This window comes from Mytilus californianus, unplaced genomic scaffold, assembly GCF_021869535.1.
Source record: "Mytilus californianus isolate M0D057914Y unplaced genomic scaffold, xbMytCali1.0.p SCAF_3, whole genome shotgun sequence".
In the NCBI taxonomy this organism is placed as follows: Eukaryota; Metazoa; Mollusca; class Bivalvia; order Mytilida; family Mytilidae; genus Mytilus; species Mytilus californianus.
In genome coordinates, this window is record NW_026262679.1 from 11,006,480 (window position 1) to 11,026,763 (window position 20,284).

At 31.5% G+C, this 20,284-nt stretch overlaps 1 protein-coding gene across 1 annotated transcript in view; it reads left to right on the forward strand.

The window, feature by feature from the left end:
• The first annotated feature begins 1,447 nt into the window (after nucleotides 1-1,447).
• The window catches only part of LOC127733952 (kinesin-like protein KIF11), a 37,493-nt gene continuing 18,656 nt past the window's right edge, over nucleotides 1,448-20,284 (forward strand). Inside the window, exons 1-12 of the mRNA XM_052243435.1 lie at nucleotides 1,448-1,582; nucleotides 6,232-6,459; nucleotides 7,080-7,221; nucleotides 8,843-8,962; nucleotides 9,092-9,216; nucleotides 9,814-9,904; nucleotides 11,692-11,837; nucleotides 12,530-12,626; nucleotides 12,961-13,056; nucleotides 18,225-18,313; nucleotides 19,413-19,500; nucleotides 19,868-20,077. Coding sequence (XP_052099395.1) covers nucleotides 1,524-1,582; nucleotides 6,232-6,459; nucleotides 7,080-7,221; nucleotides 8,843-8,962; nucleotides 9,092-9,216; nucleotides 9,814-9,904; nucleotides 11,692-11,837; nucleotides 12,530-12,626; nucleotides 12,961-13,056; nucleotides 18,225-18,313; nucleotides 19,413-19,500; nucleotides 19,868-20,077 — 1,491 coding nt within the window. The 5' untranslated portion in view covers nucleotides 1,448-1,523. The remainder of the gene's footprint in view (nucleotides 1,583-6,231; nucleotides 6,460-7,079; nucleotides 7,222-8,842; nucleotides 8,963-9,091; nucleotides 9,217-9,813; nucleotides 9,905-11,691; nucleotides 11,838-12,529; nucleotides 12,627-12,960; nucleotides 13,057-18,224; nucleotides 18,314-19,412; nucleotides 19,501-19,867; nucleotides 20,078-20,284) is intronic.

Consider the following 20,284-nt stretch of genomic DNA (forward strand, 5'->3'; position numbering starts at 1 on the left):
AATAGGTGATCTAGTGACCACAGATACCCCAGTCGGCAACATATATATACTTGAATAGAAAATGCCCAATCTGTAAAAAATCGAACTTTTATATGATGGCCAATGATATCATTTTTGATTTCAAATGATTTTGCCAAGTGTAACATTTACTATCATCCAAAAACCCCAAAAAAATCGAAATTTGTCAAAACTGTCAAAATCAGTCTTCCCTTGTAGTATTTGATTTATGACATTATGTTAGAATTCAAAAATATTTTGTCATATCAAATACATTAGTTTTCATCCGGAAACAAACAAAAATAACACTATTTATAAATAATTAAGGGGCATATATTTGAATGTTAAATGCTAAAACCGTAAAAATCGGACTTGACCTGTTTTTGTGGTTTATGACATTGTGCTAACATTTTATCAGATTCTACCAAGTGGTTCTTAATTTAGTTATGATAAAGAAACAACAAAAAAATCTCAATTTCTAAGATAATTAAGGGGCATATCTTTTAACCGGTAAAGGCCAAAGACGTAAACATCGAAATTGGGCTGTATTTTATCATTTTTAAATATTCTTAAAATATTTTTTGAAATGGCACTTTACTGCCTCTCGCAAAGCTCAAACATCACAATTTTAAAGATAACTAAAGCAGAGGCGGATTTAGGGGGGCCCAGGGGGCCCAGGGGGCCCAGGGGGCACGGCCCCCCCTTTTGTGGAAAAAATTTGGTTGATTATATAGGGAATCACTGAAGCATGACTAGAGCCCTCTTAGGCAGTCAGTGGGCCCCCTCTTATGAAAATTTCTAGATCCGCCACTGTTAAAAGGACAGTACTGTTGAACGGTATTTGGACAAGCTGTACATGGATATAACAATATTTTACTCCAACTTGCTGCTCTTGGTGCACTGACTAATAATTACACATATCATTGATATTCTTTTCGGTATTGTATGTACAAGGTATTATCAGAGACACATATATACATGTATATATGTCTCTGGTATTATTTAAGTAGCATTTAATTACATTTTGAAGGAATACAATTCTTTATAAAACTTTTCATTTAAATGAATTACACAATGTGATTTTATATTATCGTAACCGGTTTTTATTGATTAAGGTCAGCCTTATAAAGGGGGATAACTCAAATAATGTAATGGTGTAAGGGAATGTAAAGTACATTTTTTTTTCTATTTTGTATTTATATAGCAAGAAAGAAGTACACATTTTTCTTTTTTTCTGTCTATTCTAATCCTTATAAAATGTGTCAATTTTTCACAATGTGAATTTTGATATATTTCTGATAATAGCACGACAGAAAACGGTTGAACATTTTGGCCAGTATGAAAGGTCTGTCATACTACACACATTCCGGAAATATTGTCCGCCTTTGTAATAGTTTATAATCAAAAGTGAAAGTATTAACCAATCAAAAACTTGGTTGCGTTCTTTCAAGACACCATTTCTCATTGGTTTATTTCGAAAGCCCACCATATTCGAATGTTTATTGTTTTCTTTTCCTGTTTAAAAAATGAAGCCTAAAACTGAAAAAGATAAGAACCAACATATACAAGTGGCAGTTCGTTGCAGGCAAGACAATTTATTTCACAAAATAACGAAAATTCCATTCATACTGTCAACAATATCTAGCACCACGTCTTATTTGAGAGGCTTGTGTAGCTTTTATGTGATATTATGACCCTTTACGTTATATTAGGTGTCCTTACTCTAGAGTTAGGGTTCATTTATGGTTGGGTAAGGTGATGTTATAGGTTAGGGTTCGGTTTACGTCTGGGTGAGGCTAGTATAATTTAGGATAGACGCGAAAAAAGGTAGCTCTTGCATGGTCCTTCTTCTAGGTCAGGAACCGGATTCAAAACTCAAATAACGACTTTCGAATTTGTGCACTTTGCCATAATTTCCTATGTCACAATGCTTATGCTATTACGTCACAGTAAAAACTAATTGTTCGTTGATGTTATTTGACTCCAGGAGTCCAGGTCTATATGTGTGATTTGTCATGAAATTTTTTGGGCATAATCATGGTTTTGTCCCATGTGGGACGAAACTTTTTTTAAGATACAACATCTTATGTAAATTTGAGATATTAATTTAATTTTAATTCATTTTAATATTAATGCTCTGTGAGGTATTTCAGATAATGCTAGTAGTATGAAATTGTCCTTTGTGTAAGGGTTCCTTCTCCTTTTGGTCCTGTTTCTTGTGGATTTCTAAAAAAATATTTATAATATACATATTATAAAAAATGGAAATAAAAAAACTGTTGTATAATTTATAAAAGGATGGCTAAACAAAATTTTCAATGATTGTCTTATAATATCAGTCAGGGGTACTACTTAAACAAGTGATTTCAGAATCACTCCCTCGAGTGATTTTGGCTGTGAAATATTAAAAATTTTCACACAGACTTTTTAAAATCACTGAAACAAGTAATTTTAGAAGTTAAAATGTAATCACTTTAATAAGTGTTTATAACATTTTCTTGATATTTTTCCCACAAGCTTGATTTTTTTATTGGTAAAAAGACAACAATTCCATTGAAAAAACAACTATGTATATGCAGAAATTGTCTTTTGCTTGATAAGCCTGACACTTTTACAGTTTTTTTAAAATATGCAAAAACTGGAATAGTTTATAGATCAGGTCATAACCTTGAAGTAGATCATTCTAACTCTAAAGAAAACCAATCAGGTTACCTAATATTGTTGATCTTTGTCTGATAGTAAGAGTAGTTAATGAATTTTTGATTACAGAAAAATTCCCAAGGGTACTTTTAAAAGCTTTAGCGCACTAACTTACTGCCCAAGCGCACTGGTGAAATTAATATACAAAGAAAAAGGGATAATTGATTTATGTAGGAAAATTATAGAAAAGATTGTGAAAATATGGAAAATCAATGAAATTAGCATTTGAAGATCAAAGAAAACACTAAAATCACTTAAATAGGTGATAACTGAATTTATAAAATCACTGAAATAAGTGATGATGAAATCACTTGTTTAAGTAGCACCCCTGACTGAATATAATCCCGGTTTCGTCCCACCCCTATGGAAAACCATAATGATTCAACATTCAGGTGGGACGAAACCGGGATTATATATAGATAAGTATCTAATCCAAGGTTTCCAAAACGGTCATATATTCTGGACATTTGTATAATGTCCGGTAAAAGTCCGGCTGGGCAAAGCATGAAATGGTCATCTACTTTTTAGTTTTCATGGCTTTCTTAAGAGACGGTCATTTTAACATAATTCGCGATCTTTTTGACCCAACCTTTAACAGCCACACATTTCCGGTCATAAAAGTGACATAATCATTAAGTACTATCAAAACAGCCCCTACTTTAATACCTTCTCATTTTAATCAAGGCTAATTGGTTGTCGAACAGCTGAAATTTACCTGTTCAGGTGACAGGTAAACTATTTTGAACCGGACATTGATAGGTCTATTCAAAGTTATTTTCTTACATTTCAGCGGTTTGCATCTAATTAATTTAGTCAAAAAGATTAAAATTATCAGAAATAAGTTTACAAATATGATTTGATGAAAAAATTAAAAAGGTGAAAATGAAAAATCGTCATAACGACGTTGTTTGACCAGAGACATGTCTCTGTTTGAACTAGTACAAGTGTGCGCAGGTGTGAAATTTAATTATGCATCCTAATTTCTTTAAAAAATGCTTAAATTGTCATTGATACATGTACCTTTATCTCGCGTTTATTTCGAATATTTTTTTGAAGAAATAATGTAGAAAGAGCTACTTACACTCATTCATGCTTTGCAAATGTACACGGTATTTACGTATCCGTCTCTGGTCCATGTTTTTACCATTGTCAAGATAACATCCGGTATTAGATTTAAAAACAAAAGTTAAGTTTTTGACGTTATTTTGCACAAATAAAGAGTCTAAGGCAGATATAAGTACGCTGATGTTGCACACTTCGAATGATGCACTGCCAATTTAACAGTTTACGTCAGAACTTTGAATTTGAATCAAAGAAAGTTTAATATTTTTTTTTTTTAATGTCAATCATTGGGATGGCCAACTAGGCAACTGATTACCATAATTGCCTTTTGTTTATTTAGTCAAGGGATTAAAATCAGGATAATATATAAAATGTCCGGCTGGCTAAGAATAATTTTGGAAGCCCTGATCTAATCCTGGTTTCCTCCCACTGCTGTGGAAATTCATTACATTTAACATAGAGGGTGGGACGAAACTGGGATTATATATAGATAAGTCTCTCATATATAATCACGGTTTTCATTCCACAGCTATAGAAATTTATTACATTTAACATAGAGGGTGGGATGAAACCAGCATTATATGTATATAAGTGTCTTATATATTATCCGGGTTTCGTCCCACTGCTATGAAAATTTATTACATTTAACATACAATGTATAATCCCGGTTTTGTACCACCCTCTGTCGTGTTTGTTTATGTTAAATGTAACAAATTTCCCATTCCCAGACACAATAATACATTGTGTATCTCAAAGAAAGTCCTACATTGACTGTTGTAATACAGTTACTTCAGAGTGCAGTGCGGGGACATCACTTTGTCTAGAGTCAATGTGATTTTTGTCGAGCCTGCGACTTTTGTCGCAAAAGCAAGACATAGCGATCCTACACTCCCTTTGGCGGCGGCATCCACAAATATTCACTCTGTGGTTAAAGTTTATGAAATTTTAATAACTTTCTTAAACTATCCTGGATTTCTACCAAACTTGGACAGAAGCTTGTTTATGATCAAAAGCTAGTATTTACATGTAGAAGGAAATTTTGTAAAAATATATTTCCTGTTTTTCCTTATATTACTTATAAATGGACTTAGTTTTTCTGCCAGTTAACATTACAAACAGTCTGTAGTTAAAGTTTTGAAAACATTTATTAGATTCATAAACCATTCTGGATTTTTACCAAACTTGGACAGAAGCATCTTACAATCAAAAGATAGTATCTATAAGAAAATTTTTAATAATTTTTTCACCATTTTTGTTGAGCCTGTGACAAGCAGCAACCACGGAACCCTTACAAATTTTTTCATCACACTAGTTGCCAGTTTCATTAAAACAGCTGTCATAAGCACAGATTGTGAACATTGAGATGTCTAACTACGCTTTTGAGACGAGTTCAGTTAATTTTTCCCTCTACACCTAATTAAAATGGCTTAGGGTCAGTGATTTATGAATTTCAAATTAGGGACGGTCTGGTAACCCTAAACAGTCATATATTTCTTTTGGCCTCAGCAATAGGTAAGCTATATTTGGTGTATAAAAAAATTGTAAGGCGTATATGTCTGTAGGACAGGATTTATCTGACCCCTGACCTCATTGTCATAGATTTTTTTTAAATGTTAAGTTTATGTAATACTTTAAGTAAAACCTTTATCTTTAAGACTTTCAGCATAAAATCAATGGTCTGTAAAGCAGGTGAGACATTTCAGCGTGTGCACTCTTGTTAAAAGAAAGCCTCATCTCATTTACATACATGGAAGAATGAAGGCATAACTTGGGTGATGTTAAGTCATTAAGTAAAAAAGTCCATTCAATTATTTTTGCAGTTAAATTTATTTTGAATTTACTTTCCCAATGTGGGTAATATTATATAATTCGTATGGAAGAGTTGTTTTCCTTTATCTAGCTCAAGTGATCTCTCTTCCTTCCAAAAAGTAGACAAATGTCAGCCAAAAATCTTTACAAACAGCAAAACGAAAATGGGTTATGAAGCTAAATGATTCAGTGGCACATCTAATTTTGGAAAGCTCGTTTGCTTAAAAAATATTGCTAAATGGAAGTCAATTCAGTATACGGTGATGCAAAGTAAAAGATTATCTTCTGACTTAATCAACCTATGTTATTGACACATGTTTTAAAGGTAAACTGTTTATCACTCTAGGAAAAGTTAATGGAGGCTTAACCTGTGTTGTTTTTTACAGTTTATCAAAACTTGACCACATAATTCGCTAGATTACTGACATTTTAATGATCTAAACTATGAAGTTATTTTTGCTGTAGCACATGTTAAATTAATTCTAGTTAGGGAAACAGATCATGCAAAAAAAAGATTTGGTCAGGAAATCTCATGAAAAAATTCAAATTCTGTAGTGAAAGTGTTAAGATCTATTTTAATTGTAAGATTTTTTGTGAAAAGACCCACAGGTTCTAAAAAGCCGCTAGTTTTGTATTCATTCAAATTATTTTATTTATTTTCAGGGGTATAAACTCTACAGAGAAAAGGCAAGGCTCCTATTCAGTAGTTGATTCAAATGGAGACAAGAAGGAGATTACAGTGAAAGAGCGCTTAGGAATCAATCCAACTACAAAGACCTACAATTTTGACCATGTCTTCCCACCAGCAGCCACTCAGCTTCATGTTTATACCAGTATTGTCATACCTATTATTGAAGAGGTGTTACTGGGATATAACTGTACTATATTTGCGTATGTTATAACAATAATCCAGCTGTTAATGACAATAATGAATACTTATGCATAAAAATTGAAGTTTTTGTTTTTCCGAAAGCATCAGGGCTGATAAATCCTTATTAATCTCATTTTACCAACCCTTTTTGCTTAATTTTTCATTAATATAAAATTTAGCTGAAGAGGTCAATATGTAAGAAAAAGGGAACCATTTATGATAAGTCAATGCTATTTGGAATGCTATTGTATAAGCATTGGCACGTCTCATTTCCACGGAGGTTATTTGGCCTATCACCTTCTTTGACCTTAGAATGTCTTGCATAGTTTAAATATTTTAATATTGCCATTAAAACCATTTTGATTTAAACCTTTGCATGATACTATCAAAATTACAAAAATGCAATATATCTGTGTCACTGTCAACAGTTTATTTGATTAAAATTGCATATTGATATGAATTAGATAAATTATTTGAGAAGAAATAAGACGCCCTTTACAATTTCCAGAACAAACATGGCGAATGTAAGCATTGTGAAATCAATTTTTTGTCATTTCTTGCTTATAGTACCTTATAATCAGTCATTAGTCTCCACTTAAATCATCTTTCACTATAAAAATCTTTTGCTTCTCACCTACAGATATGGACAAACAGGTACAGGAAAGACATATACCATGGAAGGGGAGAGAAGTGATGACCCCAGTGTATCCTGGCAAGAAGATCCATTGGCTGGTATTATACCTAGAGCGATGTTTCATATTTTTGAGAGACTTCAGAGACAGGTAAAAGTAAATCGCAAGAACTAAGTGTAAAAAATTATTAACTATTGCCAAAACATTTTAAATGTCATGGTTGAATCAAGTGTAAAAATATTTACAATTAAGAATTTTTAAAAGTAGTCTTTGTTGAAACTAGATATTGGCAATCACTTTTTGTAGCATAGTGTGTTGAGAGGTAAAAAGAAAAAGGTATTTGTATTTTTAGCTATCATTTGTCAATTTTTAGAAAGTGATATTCCCTGTTTATTACCTAAAATGCAAAAAAATGTCATTTAGCAAAAAGCATTTTTGTCATTTCCTGTGACAAAAGTTGCAGTATTTGAGACATTAGTATTACTATCTGGCAGCAGCGATGTAAATTATTTGTATAAAGCTTCATATTTCAGAAGGTAGAAGACCTGGATGCTTCATAAATTGTATGCAGATACCTAATTGTAGATACCTAATGTTACGAAGTTTCTGTCATATGCCCATGGTCCATGACCTCCTTTTCATTGTTCAGTGACTGCTTGAAAAATAATACATTTTTTTGTCCTGTGAATTTCTCACTTATTATGAGTAAAAGGATAACTATATTTGGTATATGGGTTCCTTGCAACATCTAGATGTCCGTCAGACAGAGTTTACCTGACCTTGATCTCATTTCATTGATCAGTGATCAAGGTTAAAGTTACATGATTATGTCCCTTTCTCAGATACTATAAGCAGTGGTTCAGTATGGAAGGATTGTAAGGGGTACATGTCAGTCTGGTAGGTTTCATCTAACCGTGACCTCATTTTCATGGTTCATTGGTCAAAAGTTTTAAGTGTTTTGATCTGTTTTTAAAGTATTATCAAGTAGGTCAGCTTTATTTGGTGTATGGAATAATTGTAAGGTGTACATGTCTGTCTGGTAGGTATCTTCTGACCTTGACCTCATTGTCATGGATCTTTAAAAATGTTAAGTTTATGGGATTCTTGTAGTAAAACCTTTATCTTTTTAGACTTTCAACATAAAATCAATGGTCGGTAAAGAAGGCGAGACATTTAGCATGTGCTATCTTGGTACATAAGATCTAGAGTAAGAGTGTGGTTGAAAATGAAGCAAAATAATCTATTGCAAAAACTTGACATATCAGTCTTGATTTACATATAAAATTTGCCTTTTATTTCACATTTGCATGGTTTTTTTTGGCAGGAATAGAATAAACCCTTTTTAAAGAGTCCGCAGAACATATGCTTTAGTGTCTTTAATTGATAAATCTTCTGTTTAAGGTGAAATAAGCATTATGGTTCTTGGTTCATTATATATGGAATATTTGAAATTTAGAATAGTGTTAACCAAATAATTTTCATTTTGAAGAAAAGCAAGAAACTGAGGTTGCTATAGTGACATAATGAAATTGTTTGGCTTCAATGTTTTCATCATATTTTGTTCCCAAGTTATTAAATACCTTGCCACAAAATTTTAAGAAAAAAACATCACCAGTAGATGTTAAACTGAATACTATGTTCTCAGTGTCTTAAAATCTACTTTGCTATACATTTGTGCTAGTTGTTAAGTTGACAACACATTTTCCAATTTTAGTTCTCTATCTTAGCTATAATTATATCCTAACTTAATGTTTGTTGTTTTTTTTTAAAGGATGTAGAGTTTTCCATCCGTGTCTCATTTCTGGAATTGTACAATGAAGAATTGTTTGATCTGTTAGGATCTACTGACGACCCACTTCGACTCAAAATTTATGAAGACAGTTCTAGAAAGGTATGTTGTTTAAAGAAATGATGTTTCTGAATTTTTGTTTGTTTTATTTTGTGCTAACAACTGACACAAGACAACATAATTAATAGTAAATTTCTATGCCAGTTACTATATTTTACTGACTTATTTTAGGGATCAGTTATCATTAATGGACTAGAAGAAGTGGTTGTAAGATCTAAAGATGAAGTATTTCAAATAATAGAACGAGGATCTGCCAAAAGACAGACAGCTGCTACACTGATGAATGCTCATTCAAGGTGAGATCACAGAAGGTTCCAAAATATACAAAAAGGGGTGAATATTTTATCCCACCTTTTATAAATAGAATTTCATTTTAATAGTGATCTCTTTAACTTCACAAGGCAAGAAACAATAGCCACTAATATTTGAACTGTCCCCTCCCCCACCCACATCCCCCTTCTGCTCATAATATTTAAAAAAACATTTGTATGCATATACCGAAATTGGTAAACATTTGATCCCCTTCCATAATCAGAATTTCATAAGAATGTCCAAAGAACATTATCGAACAAATGTAGAACACAGAAAAAACATATCTTACCCTCTTTCTTTACTCCTAAAAATGCTACATGGTGCATGCCTGGAGGATAGGAAGCAAGAAAAGTTTTTGTTTGACTTATAAATGTCAAACAAATGACCACCTAATCCTTGGGTGAGCATACTACCACAAGACCACAGAACTGTCAGTAATGAGAAATGTTTAACTTGTTTAATAAAATTGTGCCAGATTGAAGAAGGAATAAATTAAAAACATGAAAATGAAAGTGGCTTTAAATCTCAGAACATATTAAGGAAACTACAATCATTTTATCAAATTATATTTCTATTTACAGTCGTTCACACACAGTCTTCTCAGTAACTATACACATTAAAGAAAACACTGTTGAAGGAGAAGAATTATTAAAAATAGGAAAACTGAATTTAGTAAGTACTGTTCAGTGTTCTTGTCTGGTTTTCATGGTTCATTGATTAGGAATACATTTTTGTTCAATCAGACTCTCAGATACTAATATGAGGCAAGTGTAACATGTGAATGAGGACAATGTCTTTATTGGCAGCTGTAGTTTAGTTCATTATAGGCATTTGTTATATTTTTTGTTGGCACCAGTTGGTAGATGTATATTTTATGATTATTGCACATACCTGCCAGCCTCTTGACATTTTCAATGAGGGAGATCTCCCCCTCAGCTATGACAGCTGAGGGGGAGATTTTGCATGTACAACATTTTCAAGCTAAATATATGACTTGTACACTATATAAATCAACAAAACACCAAAATGGATTAATAAATATACTTTATTTCTTTAATTCATTGTTTTAATCTATATAACCAATGTCAAATTTATCGTTTGGTTTCTGGAAGAGAAAAAACCCAATTGTTTTTGTATATTTTTAGCCTCCACTACTTTATTGTGAGTCACATACATAGCATGCCTTTTAACATCAAACAAACCACCAGAAGCAACCTAAAAGTTGACTCAAAATAATGTGCTAAATGAAGATTCATTGCCGAGTGATCATAAAAATTGAAAATCTTTCATCTAATCTGCATGAAATTTGCAGTTATATTTCTCCTTTTTTCACACTGCCGCTTGATCCAGACAAAGACCTCTATCTTGTTGGAGTTGACACGGCAGAAATGATTTTCGATTACTTTTATAGCGAACAAAACTAATTAATGACAAAAGTTTTCAAAGGATCGCCCATTGTTTGTTTATTTCTATTGACAGAAATGTAAACTCTTGAAAATTATCAACGGGGGTTATTCTGGGTTAAAATATCCGAATGCGAGATTCTATTCTCTCGCGCGGGAGATATCTGGATTTCAGACTCCTGTTCAAAATGGAAGGTTTGGCAGGTATGTTATTGCAAAGAAAAATATATGTTGCAATACCTTTATTATATCTACTCAGGGGATGTAATAAAAAGTGTGATAAATGAAGTTGTGGTATTTCTAAGAAATTTGTGTTTACTCCAGCAGTCTGCGCCAACAACTTTCATCTACTAGTCTAAACTAAATATCAAAACTTGTCCCTATGTGACTATATAAAATTTTGAAAATTTTCACAAGTCGGAATAAATATTTACTAGTCTGGTGCATCGGACTGGTGGCTAACGGTGCAGACTGCTCCAGATGTATGAATTGTGCATATCACAACTGAATTTTTAAAAGACAGAAAGATTTTTTTCTTTATGTCAGTTTTTTATAAACCACTATTAAATGAGGACTTCATTCTCTACAACATGTACAAGGAATAGTTTGGTCAGACATGGTACACTTGACCTTATTAACATGATTCATTGATTTAAGTTTACAATCAGTTCTTAAATGATATTCACAGTGACTATTTTATCTACAGAGTAATTGTAAGATGTACATTTCTGTCTTCCATTGTCATTGTTTACCTGGCTTTGACAACAATTTTATATGTCAACGATTAACCTTAAGTTTGATGATTAGTTCAGTTTCTTAGTTACTTTAAGTTATATGTAAATTATATTTGGTTCATTGATCAAGGTTAAGATTTCTTAATGCATGTGGTTAAACCAGGTCAATCATAATTGAGACCTGAAATTTCCAATATTTTTTTATCTTTAGCCTGGTGTGATAACATGAGAACATTATCACAGCATATATATTTAGTTGAATATGATCTATCTTTATAAGTAGATTTGTTTTTTGAAACTTAATAGATAAATGATTTTTAAGGTGGATTTGGCTGGTAGTGAGAACATTGGTAGGTCAGGAGCTGTAGACAAGCGGGCTAGGGAAGCAGGCAGTATAAACCAAAGTTTGTTAACATTAGGGCGTGTTATTACGTCACTTGTAGAACATGCTCCTCATATACCCTACAGGTAAGTTGTAGATGTTCTTTTATTTTTGAAAAAAAAGGAAAATTGCTAAACTTTCTATCTTTATAAAACAAAGTACCAAATTGGATGGAAAGTACCAACTTTTATGAAATTTTTGCTGTTAGAATCAAACCAACAATAAACCTTTAAATTCCTGTGGTTTTCAATTTTTTTAGTTGAATGAAAATTGAAATGGAAGACTTAAGCTGCAAACATGTGCATATTGAACCAACTGAGATCTGTACACTCCATAGGATAGAGCCAACCAAATATTGTACTGTGAATATACATGACTGATATATCCAGTGAAATTCAACCTTAAAAAAAAGATCAGAGATGCAAAAAATTAAATTATTTTTGATTATTGCCCCAAAACTGATAACTAAAGTAGTAGAGGTACTAATTTTCTGAGCAGCATATATTTTTGTTCTAATGATGTGTTTGTGGTGACTATTTTTGCCATTTTATGTACATTATTATATGAATCTTTTATCAGTGCAGTTTTTTAAGGTTAATATTCCATTCATTTGGTATTGGGGAGCTAGCAAGAATGACTAATTTTATAGTATGTTACTAAAATTATAGAAATATTACTATAGTAGAACATGTATAAATGGTATTTAAAATCAAGATTAAATCTGGAACAAATATATTTTATTATAGTTCTTATACACTATATTGACTTTTTATTCCAGAGAAAGTAAGCTGACAAGATTGCTGCAGGATTCACTTGGAGGGAAAACAAAGACATCAATCATAGCTACAATATCCCCTGCATCTTGTAACTTAGATGTAAGTTTTAACATCAGGGCAGGAAGTTAGGCTTTATTTGAATTCTTGGATTAATTATTTTATTACATTGACCATGAACTTTTTAAAGGAAATAAAGTTGAAATTGCAAGGAACTATATTTTTTTCTATGCATCCTCATTTCCTTATGATGCAACATTATCAGCAATGTCGTGACAACACCCATTGTTGAATGACGTCAGTGGAGGGAACTTTTCAGATTTTAATTTTACTTGGAATCACAGTATTTTATTGCCACCAATGTTATAAAAAAGAATCTTTAAAATCTATCTTATACCTTGTAATAGATTTAAACAAATAAAAACTGATATTTCAGGAAACTTTGAGTACACTAGACTATGCACACAGAGCTAAAAACATAACAAATAGGCCAGAGGTTAACCAGAAATTGACAAAGAAGGCCCTTCTTAAGGTAGGTCTACATGAAAAATAAGACATGTATCTAACTTCAGGTTAACAGAAATTGACAAAGAAGGCCCTTCTTATAAAGGTAGGTCTACATGAAAAATTAGACATGTAACTAACTTCAGGTTAACCAGAAACTGACAAATAGCATTTTTTAAGTTTATGAAATCACAGAGTTCAAGTCAGCAACAGAACTAAACTTGACCAGAAACTGAAAAAGAAACCCCAACCTAAAGTTGGTCTCCACACAAAATAATTAAAGGGAAACTTCGCAAAAAAATGAAAAATTGATATTATATTGATTATGTATAAAAAACCACAAATTCATAAATATTAAAGTTTAATTCTGCTAGATAAGAGATCACCATCGATTTTAAATTTAGAGTATCACTTCTCCGCGTGCGGCCATTTTGACATCATCCCTGAATAGAAACCACGATATATCTATAAACCACAAAGGACCAAAACAAGCAGTAACCTAACTTAGCCGTAACTGAGTGTCGATATCTTGTCAAGCGTACGGTTGTTTTACCCAACAAGGAAAGCCTTAACAGTTTCCCGGGTCACAAAAAAAGATTATAATGGACATGGTTGTGCATGCAACCTTTCCTAACTAACTTGATACGAAAAATGTAATTATATATAATTTTTTTGAATAACTAGTACTATGGTCTGTCGTTTTGAAACTGTTTTTTTTTACTAAGTTTTTGAAACAAGAAATGTTAATGGAAATTAGTTAAAAAGTTCAAAGTGATAAATTAAGTGTTACGTGTAAAAATGTTTTCGAAAATCTAGTGTATTCATAATTAATTTATGTAATAATCTTATTTAAATAAATTCGGACCTTCCCTTATCTGATCACCAGCATTGCTAAAGGAATTGTTCCCAGAAGTATTGTGAGTTGACACGTCCAGGTATTCAAGCGATTTCTTGTCGGGCTTTAAAACTCTTATTACACAATTACATAAAGCAAGTTCGTGCATCACTTCACCTCTGAGGGTATTGAGAAGTGTACACGGCCGATAACTTGTAACTTTCCATTTTGAAACTATCAGGTGAATATATACATCTTTGTCTTGCTTGTCCGATAGTGATATGCTAGTCTTTACTAAACCATAGATATAATAGCCATTATATATATGACTAAACTCATACGCTTGTTTATAAATAATATTTATGGTGTAAAGAACATTTATGAAAATCTAAATAATTCCAAAAAAAGATTTGATAAAATAAAAATATATTTACATATTTTCCAAACGTAAATTGGGGAAAATGTAAGTAATTACTCGTTGTCAATAATTATGGACATTTTGAAACGTACAAATATTGATTTAACAAAATGTACGCACTTGTCGATCATTGGATTATACGCCTAGATAGAAGGTTACGGAACTATAGATAGTCGCAATTTAGAATATATACATGTATATTGAATATACGAGAGAAACATCCAAAACCAATCTGATTTAAATACAGGTCGATATCTAAGTGTCTCATAAGTCTATTCTAAGGCTGGATATTTGATCTCTGTTTTTATTATGAATTGTTGTATATATATATTGTTTGGTCAAATATGTGACCCTATAATAAAATAATTATTTATTTATTTTATTTATTTTATTTATTTTATTTATTTTATTTATTTTATTTATTTTATTTATTTTATTTATTTATATCTAACTTGCTTTGGTTCATCAAAGTTATGCACATAGTAAAATCACCGATTTTTATTTCCATAAGATTATTTTGAACAGTTTAAGAAAGTCGTCATCATCTCAATGGTTGTGTATTATATATAATAATGTAATAATGTGAACATGGTTCTATTATACCTCATGTCAATTTTCCTGTTCCGACATGCATGTAATGTATATGCCACTGGACGTACACTAATGATCCCCAAAAAGCTTATTTGAAGAAATAAAGAAACTTCACTCCGAATTGACTGATAGTAGATGTGTTAACGTCTGGTCAGCTAGAAGGTTGATTAATTTATTTAGTTAGCTTAAAAGGGAGAGGAATAAACCATTCCTAATATTGCACTTATGCATAAAATATTAAATGAGAGTAATATAAGAGAAAATATAAATACGAAAAGTCGCATATCTGGTAAAAAAAAGTCTCACAGGCAACTATAGAATTTCACGTACACTTGTCATTCTTAATCGAAATAACGGACAGTCATTAAAATACATGCATGTACACTTTGATAAAAAGGGGTGCTGCAGTTGCATATTATTCATCATAAATCTATTTCAAGTATATACTTTCCTGTCATTCTTATAAGTTAACGCAGAGACATGTAACTTTACATCTCTAGTTAACGACAATCAACCATATAAATATTTGAATCTGATGTGACTTACCGTTCATCTCTTTCTCTTTTCATCTTTTTTTTTTTTATTTGGGCAGGTACACAAACATTGTTATGTTAGATATACTGTTCCCAGGTTGGGGTTGGGGGGGGTGAAGTATATCGAAAGTTACAAAATAAGAACGTTGTATTTATGAATTTACATGAAGAATTCTGATCTTGGGCATATGTTTCTTTTTTTTTTAAGTTCAGTGATTTAAATTGAGAGAAAAAAATATAGTCAGAATTTAAATCGTACCGGCAATTTCCACCTAAGACTCCTCTAAAATCATGAATGGTCATGCTTCACAATCATCAGAATTTTCTTTGCATTGGTACATTCGGTAGTGATTTACCTTGACATTTCCGGGTATAACAGAGCTACTTGTATATTACCTGTATGTGGTTAAGTGACGTCCCATGAGGTCTTACGTATACAGGTTCACATTTATAATGGTTTCTGATATAACAAGGTTTTATGACATTCACACTTCTGCATGTTCTGTATACCAAATTCTTATCTTATTTTCAGACCAAACGAGGATATGAATATTTTCCAGGAAAAATATTTAGTATCAAAGTATCAAATTAATTTCGGATTTTTTTCTTTCTTGGTATTAAATCACAGAAACTTAAAGAAAATACTGCTTGTCCGCTTTAGGTGTATTCTTGTCAGTTAAGACTGACATATATGTCTCTGGTATAAAGTGGGTTTATGAATGAATGATAAGTCTTGCAAAGGTACAAGATATAAAGCACATTGAAAATTGATTCCTCCGGTCTGTCTCCATTCAAAAAAGGAAAGTTGACGTTAGATTGATTCTGTTATTTTTTTTAAACACCGTTGGTCAAATAGCTAAAGTATGTATACGTTGTGAGATTTTAAATATTTTAATAAGGGCATTACCGATTAGGTAAATGTAGATCGCTGTGGACGGACCAACCTATATTAATCATGTAACCGCGATAATTTTCTCTAAACATTGAAATATTCACGGTTAATACCCATGATAATTTGAAAAAGTAAGTACAGTGTATGGTTTATACGCTCGTTTTCGTGGGCCATTTTTATTTGTAAAATTATTTAATTGAAAGTAATTCAGAATTTCGATGTTACAACAAAATACTCACCTATCTATTTTAAAATTAAGCTTACGCAAAATATAAAAGATATACATGTATATAACGGCGGTTCAGGTATTTTGCCACCATATTCCTCCCCAAATAATTAATGTTTTTATCATTCATACGAAATGTTGTTCACACCTGTAACGGTGAACCGTGTAGGCTAAAATTCACCGAGTGAAGATCAAAAGAATAGAATTACAGAATGCTAATCTTTTAATTACCTTGAATTTAACCACGCATTCAACAGGTGGTCACTTAGTGTCACAGTACAATACACATTATATTTACACAGTACTAGACTGAAGTAAAAGCCTTCAGGTGAGAATACAAACATGCATTTGTAAAACAATATCAGTTATATATGTTTGTTCAAAATATCCGTCGGAAAAAAATTCATGAAAAAATATTCTATTGTATCATTTACTTTTATTACTATAATCATATCAGAAATCCTTTAAATATAAATTGTATATTTTAATTTTGAAAGTTGCACGGCGGATCACTTTTCTTTCTTAATTATTAGTTGGTTAATAGCTACGCCAAAAGTCGTCGATGCGCTTTAAATTGCGTTATTAGATGATTAACGAACAAGACTTACAACGAGATTTATTCACTCCCGGCATGCAAAAAGACAAACTACGTCACATAAGTCAGGAAGTTGGAATAAATTAAATTATTAATTCCCAATTTTCTTCTTTATTAGTGTTCATATCCAGATAGAACTTGGTAAATATGTTTTTTATGGTATTATGAACATAATAAGATGAAAAGTAAAAAATCGCGAATTTTCCCTTTAATAATGTATGATAAAACAGAAACTGAAGAACAGTATGTTAAAAAATAAAAATTAGATGTGGTAATGATTGCCAATGAGACAACTATAAACCAAAAGACAAAAGCACATGAATGTAAACACCTACAGGTCACTATACAGTCTTCAACAATGAGCAAAACCCATACCCTATAGGTAGCTACTTAAGGCATCAGATAATGAAATGTTAAATAATACAACTAGGAAACTAACCTAGACTTTAAGCTGATAACATTAAACAAAAATAATTATTATAGACGGCAACCAACAACAACCACAGGAATAAAGGCACATAAAGAATGTGGCTAGGTTTAACATGTTTGTGAGTACACAATCCTCTCACTACAAAGCTTATAAAATACATAATCCACTGATGAAGAATTACTTTTTGATGTAGATATGCACAATATAACTTATATGAAATTATATACTGTAAATTTAGAAATTAATGTTTGCATTTATTATTGCAAATCCTTGACAACTGGGAAAAATCCTAAATCTAATTAATTGGATTACAAGAATTTTATGAGGGAATCACTACTGAAATTATGAATACAAGTTTTTATTATTGCCAGCTTGATACTGTTGCATTTTTTGCATTAATAAAAACATTGCAATCATTTCTGAATTTTACAGTAATGTAAACTGACAAGAAGACTATCTAAAAAATTACTTTAGATTTCAAGATTATGTCCCAGATTTAAATGAATAATTACTACTTTTACAAAAATTAAAGTGCAGTAATTTTTTGGGGCTGTCATAAAAAACAACTTCACAGAGGTAATGAGACATGCAGTTCATGTGTAATATTTTTATGCCTGTTTTTAAACAAGTATGATATTGCCTTTGTTACGTAAACAAATGTGAGTGTATTTGTTAGGAATACAATGAAGAAATTGAAAGACTAAGAAGAGATCTTCAAGCTGCTCGTGAGAAGAATGGTATATACATAGCAGAAGATAATTACATGTAAGTAAGAATGCAAATCATTGTTGAGGGAATTCAATAGTTTCAGGGGAGACAAGTTATGGGGCTTTTGAGAAGAACAGTAAAAACACAGCAGAAGATAATTACATGTAAGGAAGAATGGAGATCATTGTTGAGGGGAGATAAGTTCAAGCCGCTCAAAAGAAGACCAATATATATATACATGTAAAAAAGAATGTCATTATAAGGGAAGTCAATAGTTTCAGGGGAGATAAGTTCAAGCTGTTCGTAAGAAGAATGGTATATACATAGCAGAAGATAATTACATGTAAGTAAGAGTGGAGATTATTGTTCAGGGAAATCAATAGTTTCAAGGGAGATAAGTTCATGGGGCTTGTGAGAATGACTGTAAATACATAGCAGAAGAAGATTGCATTTAAGTGTAAAGAAGACTGTTCATTGTTAAAACAAATTGGGTTATCATGTTAAGATGTAATTTGATCAATACTGAAAGGATCATCTCAACAGTTCAAGACAATGATGTTCATTACAATACAAAGATCAGTAACCAAGACAACAGTTCAAGACAATGATGTTCATTACAATACAAAGATCAGTAACTAAGACAACGGTTCAAGACAATGATGTTCATTACACTACAAAGATCAGTAACCAAGACAACAGTTCAAGACAATGATGTTCATTACAATACAAAGATCAGTAAACAAAACAAAACACAGTTTTATAAAGGATTTTCCATTTTAATGATCTTGTTGAAGGAACAAAAAACATATTATATGAACAGCAATTCCACAGGATTATTTTTCTACTAACACTTCATTTTATCAACAAAATTGTACAAGGACCAGCAGACAAGTGTAAAAATGTGTTGATTATGCTATAACCTGTTGTAATGAATACCCTTATACCTGTCAGATTATTGTTGTGTCCTTCTGAACTATAGATTTTCATTTTGTGTTCATTTATATCTCAGTGAAATACTAAAAAGTGTTAACATAGGTTACAAAAGTTGTTTCAACAACATGGTGAATCAAAGTGTAAACCAAGGTTAAAAATTAATATGGACTGAACACAAGTATTGGTAGATTTACAAATTGTATATGAATTATATATATTTCAGAGCCATGCAAACAAAGATAACACAGCAGCATGATTCAATCAGGGAAATGGAAGAACAGATAGCTGCTCTAACTGAAGAAAGAGACAAGGTTTGTCATTGTTCTCAAATCTATTCATACTGGAATGTTATTTTATTTCAGACTTAACTTTTTAACACGAAGAATTTACTGTCTACATTTTCTGAATGTGTCAATTATGAACAGCCACATGACTAGGAATAGAGACATGTATTTATAGTATGATGACATTTGTTTAAAATGTAACTAGAGAAGTAAATTTTAGAATAGACAGTACATGTTTATCTCCCCCACTTGATAGTTTAGAAAAAAAAAAATATTTATCTAGTAAACGTTTGTTTATATTGAATTAATTACCCAAAGCTATCATTTGTATTATATGAATCGAAATTCTTTTGTATGTTAAAAGAAAAGACTTCATTTACTTTAACTTTTCTAGGTAACCGATTTATTTACCATGACTAAACAAGAATTAGAGGAGACCTCACAGCAGTTAACAATCACAACAGAAAACTTGGTAGCTACTACAGAGACATTACAAGAAACAAAGGTCACTTTATGTGAAACCAAACAAGACCGTGATGAACAGCACCATCTGCTGGGGAAACATGTGGAAGCTGAGGAGAACTTGTTTAATGAAGCAAAACAGGTACTACAGAAAGGAATGATTTTGTGTCACAGTTATGATTTATATTTTATCTCTTTAAAAAATTACCATTCTGATACACATGATATAGCTGTTAACTGTTACCCACTGCATCATTCTGTCCAACTGAATTATGTAACAGGGATACAGTAGCAATATAAGATACAATAAACTTTTTCCATCATATCATTCTTTTGTTACAGTATAATT